This window comes from Ctenocephalides felis, unplaced genomic scaffold (genome assembly GCF_003426905.1).
Source record: "Ctenocephalides felis isolate EL2017-DRISC unplaced genomic scaffold, ASM342690v1 CF-g0.4_SCAFFOLD_01886, whole genome shotgun sequence".
In the NCBI taxonomy this organism is placed as follows: Eukaryota; Metazoa; Arthropoda; class Insecta; order Siphonaptera; family Pulicidae; genus Ctenocephalides; species Ctenocephalides felis.
Window position 1 is genome coordinate 36,713,598 of NW_020538040.1, and position 10,761 is coordinate 36,724,358.

Here is a 10,761-nt window from a genome sequence, read left to right on the forward strand (position 1 = left end):
TCGCCGACAGCCCCGTTGAAGGAGTTGATAGCTGTTTTCGCTTTCTGGATTAAAAGGATAAAAAATGTATTGACAGAGAAGGTGATTATGTTGAAAAATAGGCAAAGAAAAGACCTTACATTGATAAACCATGTTGCAAACTCAAAAAAAGAGAAATTTACTTTTCACATAACCCTCGTACAAACTGATTTTTTTGTTCGTTGATATTTACGGATATGGATAAAAAACAAAGAAAAGTTCGATGGCCCGGAATTCATTTCCTAACCGTGGCTTCTTCGAAAATAGAACTAGAATTGCAAAGTCAATAAATTTTTTCGGCTCCATACACAATTTGATCCGCCTTAATATAAAATATATTATATTTAATATCAAATAGAAGATATAACTGATAATAAGACTAAATATATGATCATTAAACAAACAAAACAACTTGTGTAAAACTTTTGTAATTTACCTTTAAATTTTGGATGATTCCATAAGATCACAAAAATTTGTGTTAAATCATTTTATTGGAAACTACCGCCAAGAGAAAAATTGGTCTAAAATTCTGCTGTGAAAAGCTTTCGTTTGTGCAATAGCAATACGACTCAAGAGCGTACGCATCGAGGGATATAGATACGAGGAAATCATTAACTCTACATATATACCATATACACCAACTCTATTTTACGCTACACTGTATATATAGTAACCTACAGGACTATATAGTAATGTAGTATATATGGTAACCTACAAATTCTATTAAAAAATATTAAGCCTGTATTTTACAACAGAAAACATTTAATTTCAAAATAACATAAAAGTGAAAAAAAAATGAATTTATCGTTACCTTCATTCCATAGCCTGCATTATCTTTGTTGACAATAACGGTGGAAGAAAAAATAGATAGCACAGGAGTATTAGGTACCGATGAGCCCGTACTGCCGAGCGAACGGCGAAACGAACCGTTGTTCAATGACAAGGCTGACATCGATCTACTGAAAATTTAAATATTATTACTACTAATAAACATAACATATGTAAATATATTTTTTATTATTATTATTATTATTGAACAGCAATCAGAACCTTACGTCCTATGAGCTGTTGGGCTGAAACTTCTCCTTACTACGTATTTTTTTAGGTGGTAACCCAATGGTTAATCCACCCATATTTGATGATTTTGTTATTAGAATTAATCTAATAGGGCTGACATTTTATTGGTGCAGCAATGCCGGGCAAGGGCTATTTTCACTTGGAAACATATTGCTATCTATATTTTCAAGTGAAAATCGTTGTCACTGCTGCCTGACAACAGGCTACTCGAAGTGGGTATCGAACCCGGGACCTCTGAAACAAGTCCCGTCGCTCTTAACCGCTTACCTACGAGCGAGCCCTTATGTACATATAAACCTCTACATTTTACTACATAAACATTGTGAAGATTGAATAATCGCGATCAATCAAATGTAAAATATAAAATATCAACATACATTATCACACTACATTCAATATTTTGATAAAAATTTTACGGTGGTGTCGGTCAATGTTTTTGTACGAGCATTAATTTCATTTACATCATCTTTCATTTACAACATTCCTATCAGTAACAAAATCATAGAAGAAACAACTTTTAAACTAACTTCAATAATTGACAGCAGATGATCCAGTCATAAGTTACATCATTATTTCAACTAGATGAATTTATATGCAAATTCTAAAACTGTATTCATGGTACAAAGTCCAGAACAAAAAATATTACCTAAAATTATACTTTTAATATTATTGGGTGAATATTAAAATTTCTCGTCTTTTATTTTATTTATTAGTATCATTTATTGGCTATAATTTTGATGAGAAACACCATGCATCTAGTCAAAAGCAAATACTATTAATTGCTTAAATCTCCAAAACGCTATTTAATATATTAGATATTTGATATAAGTAAAATTTGTTTAATGTGAATTTAAAGTAAATCAAACATAAATTTTTACGCTATTATAGAACCCAAAAAGTTGCAAGAAAAAATTTGTACATATATTTAAAATTTATACAAAAATATTATAATTTGTTTTTAAAATGCAAAAACGTTTCAAAGGGTCTGAGCATTTATTTGAGGGCATACCTCGGAAAAAATTGATGTATGTGTGGATGGATATAATTTTTTGTCGACGTTTTCCGGAGCACCGTTCAACCGACTTATGGGGTTTAGTGCGACCAGTTTTTGGAAAAGGTCGATCAGCCGATTCCGAAATACGAAGCAAAATGGAAACTAGTGAGGCGCATGGCATCGTGCATTAAGGCAAATTGCTGGAACTTCCCGTACGCCTTTTGCAAAAACGCCTAGCGATCGAGTACGAAGCAAATTATTTTTCAATTTTATAAGTCGGTTATTCCATACTGTCGAAAATGTCGAGGACATTTGTTTGAACCATATAAATAAACTTCAAAAATAAAAATCTTGGTACGGAACCCAAAAAATTTACACAAAATGTGTACACAATATTAAAATCTCTATAAAATATGTGACAATTTAATGTATACATATGTCCAATAAACATTTTTGACCGCCAAATGGCATTTTTTAACTTATTTTTATTGAGTCCAAAACCGCTGGACCTGCCTCCTCCAAAAACTAATCAGTACGTCTCCTTATAAATACGAATCGAATGCTTTTTGAGTTATTCAAATGGGTTGATCGGTGTTCCCGAAATCGTCGCCGAAAATTTGTATCCGCACACACACATACAACCATTTTTTCTAAGGTATGCCATAATGTTCAGAAACCTCTGAAACAAAGATATATAGAAATTTTCATTTCCGATTTTTTTGCGATTACTATAACTTGGCCTACGGGAAGTTAATTAAATTAAGTTTGGTTAGTATTTGGCAAAGACAGGCCCAGCCGTTTCAGAAATAAAGAGCTAAAAGTGTAAAAATAGCAGTTTTTCAGAGAACAAAGCATCCTGTTCGAATGATTCAAAAAACATAATGCTTGTGGAGAAACGATTAGTTTTTGGAAAAGACATTTTTTTATTTCAAAATAAAAAAAAATCTTTTCATTTCCAAATTTATTTTTAAATATCAAAACTGTTCGGATTTTAATTTCGGATGGGAATCGAATGTTTTTTTGAACCATTGAAACGTGAACGAAAAAATGCGGACACGCACACATCCATTTTTTCTCAGGTATGCCAAAATGTTCAAAAACCTCTGAAACGTGAAGATATGCAAAAATTTTCATTTTCGTTTTTCGGTCTATTACTCTACCTTACCCTACGGGAAGTTAAAACATTGACTTTCCCTTACTTTTCAGTTGATTTTCGTAAAAATAAGAGAAAAATCGATGCTATGTTGGCAAAAATTACAAAGCATGTGTATATGCTAGATATAAAATAAACAGTAATACCAAATCATAAAAAGCTGGCTATCGCTAAAATGTAAAATTATTAAAAGTAGAAAACATCCTACAGATCCATTTTAATACAATAATATGTTACGACATAATCGAATTAACAGTTTAAGCGTAACTATACAAAATTCAAGTAAGTTTCTAAGACTAATATAGAAATAATACAAAAATTTCAAAACAAATTTTTGAAAATTGCCTTAGGAGCACCAAATTATAGCCCGAACTGGCTAATACCATAAAAGACGCAGTAACAAAATAGCACATAAATATAGAAACAAGCTCATCAGTCACCCAAATTCAATAGCAAACTCCTTAATAACAGAGAACTATCGACAAAGGTTGAAAAGAAAAGCGCCACTGGATCTTAAATCCATGAACTCTCCAGATAAAAATTGAATTAACTTAGTAATTATTTATAAGAAACTATTTTATAAGTAAATAGTTAAGATTATATAATTATCAATAAAATGTTGTTAATAACTATTGAGTTGTTTTTCCAACATGCCCATTTAGTATACAATGTCCCTTTACGGCTGACAATTGTAAATTCCCCAAATTTATTGAATGTCCTTAGCTGGACGGTTGTAAATATAATAGAGAATAAAAAAAATAAGATAAAAAATAAGAGAAGTAATAAATTCATGGATGCAGTTACAAATTTCAATGTTCAAGTTCATACAATTCCATGTTTAAGTAGTACCAGTATCTCTCGCACTACGAAGAAAGAAAACAGTCTGGAAAAATACCAGTTAGAGGCTGAATATTCAGCCAACCTTGTGGTACTTAATTCTTAAGGGGGCATAACAAGAGCGGCTCCAATAATGAACCTTTCACTTGTAAAAGAACAGGAAAGCGCACATTTCCCCATACAAAGAATGCACAAGTAACAATTTTTAAGGGGTCGCAAGAATCTTATTAGAATGAAACTTATGAGGTTTTATTAAAATACGTGTCACTTCTATCAGTGCAAATTGTTGTTCCAAATTGCAGTTAGTAAAGATGAAATGAAAAAACAAAATTAAAAATGACAAAATGGAAAATATTTAATTATATATTTGATAACTACTTTTTCAATGCTCATTTTTATTTTATTACTCATTTATAGTATTATATTACATTTTATATTTGCTATACATTATAGATATTCAAGAATAAATTATCTTCAAAATTTATATAATATAAATATATATAATAGTATTTTTTTAAAATAACAATTATGACATTCAAACAAAATAACACGGTTATATTTCAGTAAATATTCATTTAAACCAATTTTCATAGAACTATAATATTTGAAGGGACCTATAAGTATCAAAAGTTTCATCAAATTCAAATACAATTACTAAAAGTTTTGCTGGTTTGAAATTTACGGCCAAACTATGATTTGGCCAAGTTCTTGAAATGACGATATAAACAGAATCAATGAGCATCGGTGAACTATATATCATACACACACACACACAAACACATTATATATATATATATATATATATATATATATATATATATATATATATATATCATTAGAATTTTGTATTATGAGCATCATGGCAGAATCTTTGTTAATAGTTTGTACCAAAAACACGGTAAATTATTAAAAGAACTGATACAACCATTTTATATAATTCATATATAAATATTATTAACAATTTCAACTATTATTTATTACACATATATTTCAAATTTTTCCATTTGATTTATTACTTTTCATATTTGTTGACGTTATGAAGCAAAGCCCTTCTCCAGTGTTTATACTATAAGTCTATCTATCTTTTTTTATTTAATATACTTGCTTTTTTTAAAAAAAAAAATAACACACACAATTTCACATGTCCAGTATGGTGTCTAGTTTTGTGACAGAATCTTAAACAGTTACCGTTCAAAATCAATATATATTTTTTGCTGTTAAATTTTATACTGATAATGAGACGAATCACAGCTGAAACGTTTAGCATATTATGGAATAAAGAAAGTAATGTATATATATATATATATATATATATATATAAATCTAATACAGTATTACTTTTTACAATGAAGTCACTTGAAAATACTCACCAGTAGTAAATTTAAAAATTCCCAAAAATAAAAACACACACACACACACACATATATATTATTTATTTATAAAATTCCTTATTTATAGCTATTTATACATGACCAAGATTATCATTTGATGAAGCTTAATGATCCAAACGATTGGCAAAAATTTGACAGTTCTGTTTTATGCGCTCTCAAAAACAGTTCAGCCATGACTCATATTACTGAGTATAAAATATAAAATTGGCACTTGTTTGAATACAAAACCCTTCGTTACAATTTCATAATATTTATTTATGGGGGCAACACAATCCTAAGTGCATGTGGCATTTAACTGCACTAAGAAACTCTTCATATATTTATGAATTAACACTTACTTGTCAGACGCTCCAGAATTATTATTATTCATTGTCCATTAATCATAAAGACAGTATTTTAAAAATTAACACAAAACTCCTGTCATTAACAAAGATATATATATATATATATATATATATATATATATATATATATATATATATATATATATATTCAAACTACAATGGTCAAACACCAAAAGCTATTAAATGCACCCTATAAGGCAGCACTTTGAAATAATTACAAAAAATAAAAGTTAAAATGCACGTGAAACACACGTAATGTAAGTACATGTCACAGATATTTGATTTTATTTTTGACAAGCACAAGAAGCGAACGTCCAACAAGTGTTCGCCATTTTCTCGACGACTGGCTGCATATGTGTTATTACGCCTTTATGTTTGGGCTGATGCATTTGTGTATAGTGTACTATAATAACATGAAGTTGTACAAGTATGAAATACCACATTGTCCAACACAAGAATATCGAGCACTATGGCGAGTGGCGAATTAAATAAACTGCTTAAACTCTAAACGTGCGATAATACTATGATAATACTTCAAACCTTCAAACCCTAGACAATATAATAATATTGTCTAGGGTTATAAATATATAAATATAATAATAACTAGTGGTGTATGGCATCGTGCCTTAAGGCAAATTGCTGGAACTTCCCGTGCCGTAACAAAATGTTCGGGGAATATTAAATGTTTTCAAATAGATTATTATTGTAACATTGTCTAATAATTATAAGAAATATATAAACTGAATTGCAAAGATGAAATTATTTGTTTAAAGTATATTAGAACTTTAGTCAGAATTAAAATTAAAATCTGAATTATTTTCGATATACAAAAGAAAATTTAAAAAAAAATTGAAACAAAAAATGTTACGCTTTACGCACCGCATATAGTTATTCCAATCGCTACAACATTTTTAAATACCGTCTACGTGGGTTCTAAGCAAATTCAAAAGATGTCCAAATTATCGATTCAGCATCAAAAATTTCCATATTGCTAGATGGTAAAAAGTTATTGATAATGGGTATGATTACATCAACGATAAAAAATAAAAGCTTGTTAAAAAAAATTGTTTAAATTTAATATAAACAACGTATCACATTCCGGTCTTTCCAATAATACTTTCAGCAAACTTTTTATTTCCCTTATTTGAGAAATAACCGGATAATTTAGAAAATATCAGCAACTCACCACAAACCATCACGTTTATCATACCAGAATCAATTTTGATTGAACGAGCATCATATAAATGCATAAATTAATAACATAAATATCAATAAATAATAACTTTCTAACATAAAAAACAATCATAAAATACAAAAAAAATGTTCAATAAAATCAATAATTTTAATAAAAAAGATGCAGGATGTGCAACCAAAATTTTAAATATTTTTTAATAATAGAATCAGTGGTGTTGTCGAGCTCGAACGCTCCGGAACGTCGTTTCGTTATTCCTTTTTTTCTCGGCATTCAAGATGATTTTTGATAACAAGCATTGGCTGACGTATTGAAAAAAAATTGAAAGAATTGCTAATTTTTCCATTAACTTTTATATGTATTATTATGAACAATGGTTTGTACCAATCGTGAACCACAATCCGGAATATTTTTTCGGTTGGACTGGAAGTCGGACCGAACCGAGACAAATACAGGAATTTTTTTTAGCGTTTTGGTAAAAAAAAAAACACAACACAACACAATTGAATAAAGTAGTTATTGAAATATTAAAGCAATTGCTTTTTTCAGCAGGCAACATAATAATAAGATGATATAACAGAAACAGGGGAGACAGGGACATGAGTTCAAACCCCCGCTCTGAGCAACCTAATATCATGCTGTAGTGATATCAACTTACACTTGAAGATATTGATTTTTGATGTATATTTTCAAGTAAAAATGAACATCGCTGCTGCCCGATGATGCCAGATTGCCAAAGCGGGGGCTTGGACTTGCAACACCGTCCAAGCGATGTAGCACGCGTTAGTATATATATATATTTATAAATATATATATATATATATATATATATATATATATATATATATATATATATATATATATATATATAATAATTATATGCATATACTATATTAATATTAAACACGTAACTATAACTAATAATAACGATAAATAATAATAGCATTAAATCATATGGAAGATGTTAATGATCTTTAATTCTGCAGAATTAAATAAATTTATTTTACATTCACAATATTACAATATTATAAAATTCATTATTAATAGATTAAAATAAATATTTTTTTATTTACTCTGATTTAATAATTTTGGGTTTTGCCTCTTGTTCTTGAATATGCCGAACAAATATTGCCGGCTCTGGTATGGGATCAGGACAAGTTTCCAATTCATTTAAGTATGAACAGCCAATTGCCAACAACGAATTATCTGCACTAAAACTAAGTGAAGAAATTGATGTATCATATTCATGGAACTGACACAAACGCTTTTTATTGAAGCCATCCCATATATTCACAAAACCATCAGATCCTCCAGTTGCAAATGTATTATAGCCCGTATGAAAACTGATTGCATTCACAGGATATATATACTCTATGCCACCATCTTTAACTCGATGACACTTAAAAGCGTACTTTTTCTTTTGTACTTCAGTGTTTGGATCTAAATATTCAACAGCCACTCGCCCTTCAATTGAGCTCATGACATAACCTTGTTTGTTTGGAAAGCATTTTATAGCTCTAGTTTGATATTTTAATGACGAATCACGACGTTGAGAAACTGCCATGTTTCTCAAATCCCAAATAAGAACTTTTCTTCCAGCTGTTCCTACAACCAGTTTTTCTCCAACAACATTCATTGTATAAACCTAAAAAAAGATTGTGAGTATTTATGTTATGATTATTATCATGCCATCTTTTTAATCTAATAGCACATACAATATACATTTAATTGCTACAAATAATAATATACAGTATTTGCATTAGCGTTTGAAATAGCAAATCCTTTAAACAATTAAATTTTCAATCCAAACAAAGATAATTTTATCTGTTTATTATTTTATTAGTAATTGAATAATAAAGAAGTGTATGTGTAAATTAGTTTATATTAAAATGAACTGGAGTAAATTCGTTTTTTATTAATTAAATAAAAACTTAATAATAACAAGTTATACATACTGCATCGCTCTGTGGGTAGGAACCAACACACTGAGCAAGTCTAGTGTCCCAAATTTTAACTGTACCATCCCAGCTACCTGTCAGTACACAATTTATATCGCTTGCAAACTCGACGCATCGTATTGTCTTTTCATGAACGCCAATCACTGTCTCAGAATTAGTGTTGAAATCATATTGAATTAATGTTTTATCTAATCCACCACTAAAAGAATGTACAGCATCCTATGAAAATAATTTATTTCATTGTTATACCTTTTGTAGCAAAATAATATGATCGCATAAGTGAATTTTGATATTTATATCTAGTAATCGTTAATAGTAATTCATAAATTGCTGCGATGTATCAGTTGCATTTGTACTAAGCCATTATGATTACATTTACCATTATAATTAATATATCAACATACACTAAAACAAACATCCAGAACTGGCAATTTGTGATTATATTTATGTCTCATGCTATTAGCTGCAACATCGTATAAACGAACAGAGCAATCCCAAGAGGAAACCAGTAGAAATTGGTTCGAGCTGGGACCAAATTTAAGAGCTGATATAACATCCTCTGGTACATTTTTAATTTTAAATTCCGTTCTTGAATCGTATGATGATGGATTTGAAGTAACTGCCATTGTAAACCAGATTTAACGCCCAATTTTGAAGAGCCAAAATCCAATAAATTTTGACAGTGAAAAAATAGAAACACTCTCAGATTTCTTGATATTAAAATAGTAACTGGTAAACTGTCAATTCGTCATTTAGCAATAAAATTTAAAAAAGTCGATTATTTAAAATAAACAATATTTTAAGAAATTCGGCTCATATAAAAATAATAACACCAAATAACTTTTAAACACTTTTAATATCTAGGGTTATGTTACATCTAAACGAACGCTCTTGTCAATTGCAATGTTTATGATGTTTTTAAATAGAAGACCATCACTAGCATTGCCAACATGGTAAATACTAATGTAAGAACCATAGATATATAGATGAATAAACAAATAGATCGCTATGTCTGGCGATTTGGCGTTATATCCATTTTAATTAAGGAATTGATCAAAATATGGCAGCACGTATACAGTATGTAAATTAACCGCTGGTATTTTTTCTAGATATGGTTCGTAAACGTAATACAGTAATACATAGATAAGCATAGATAAGTAAACATGTAAGTAATATATGTAAAAATTATTATCCATAATAAAAAGTATTATAATTTTACAATTGTTACCGTTGTTTATCGCTTTGAAATTGATCACCACTTTTGAAGAAAATACTTTTTAATTTATATTAATATAAAACATAAAATAAAATGCAAACGAGGTTTGTTTTTTTTCGATTAAGATTTGAAATTCAAATTGAAGACGGAACGCCATGAATTCAATTTTCGATCAATTCATTTTTTTATGTGTTATCATGTAAAATTATTTTTGTACGTTGCGATATTTTAAGTTTCAAACAAACATTAAGAAATGTTTTTCCAAATTATTCTAAAAATGAAAATCTTTATACTTATGATCATTTAACAAAGACAAAATTATAGTAATTTCCAGATTAATATTTGTGGAGTAATTTAATTATTAAAGGAAATCTTTGAAATAAATATGATTGAATATTAATCCTTTAAAGTTTAATTTTAATTAATTATTTAAGCAAATCTATAATTCTGAATTAATTGTAATAATAATAATTGAAACTCATTAAATTGTTAGCATAATACAAAATACTAAATTATTTGTAAAAAGCACAAAAACATTGCATGTGAATAAAACAATACTTAAAGTTAAAGCAGTTTATTAG

At 28.8% G+C, this 10,761-nt stretch overlaps 2 protein-coding genes across 2 annotated transcripts in view; both read right to left on the reverse strand.

Moving 5' to 3' along the window:
• The window catches only part of LOC113374903, a 32,552-nt gene extending 26,692 nt beyond the window's left edge, over positions 1 to 5,860 (reverse strand). Inside the window, exons 1-2 of the mRNA XM_026614864.1 lie at positions 5,809 to 5,860; positions 830 to 977 (exon numbers count right to left, since the gene is read on the reverse strand). Coding sequence (XP_026470649.1) covers positions 830 to 977; positions 5,809 to 5,840 — 180 coding nt within the window. The 5' untranslated portion in view covers positions 5,841 to 5,860. The remainder of the gene's footprint in view (positions 1 to 829; positions 978 to 5,808) is intronic.
• Positions 5,861 to 8,075: 2,215 nt separating this feature from the next.
• Positions 8,076 to 9,810, reverse strand: LOC113374904 (mitotic checkpoint protein BUB3). Its single transcript, XM_026614866.1, has 3 exons — positions 9,369 to 9,810; positions 8,962 to 9,183; positions 8,076 to 8,651 (listed from the first exon to the last, which is right to left on the reverse strand). Exons 1-3 carry the CDS (start codon positions 9,588 to 9,590, stop codon positions 8,076 to 8,078), a joined length of 1,020 nt encoding a protein of 339 aa, XP_026470651.1. The 5' UTR covers positions 9,591 to 9,810.
• Between the last annotated feature and the right edge of the window lie 951 nt (positions 9,811 to 10,761).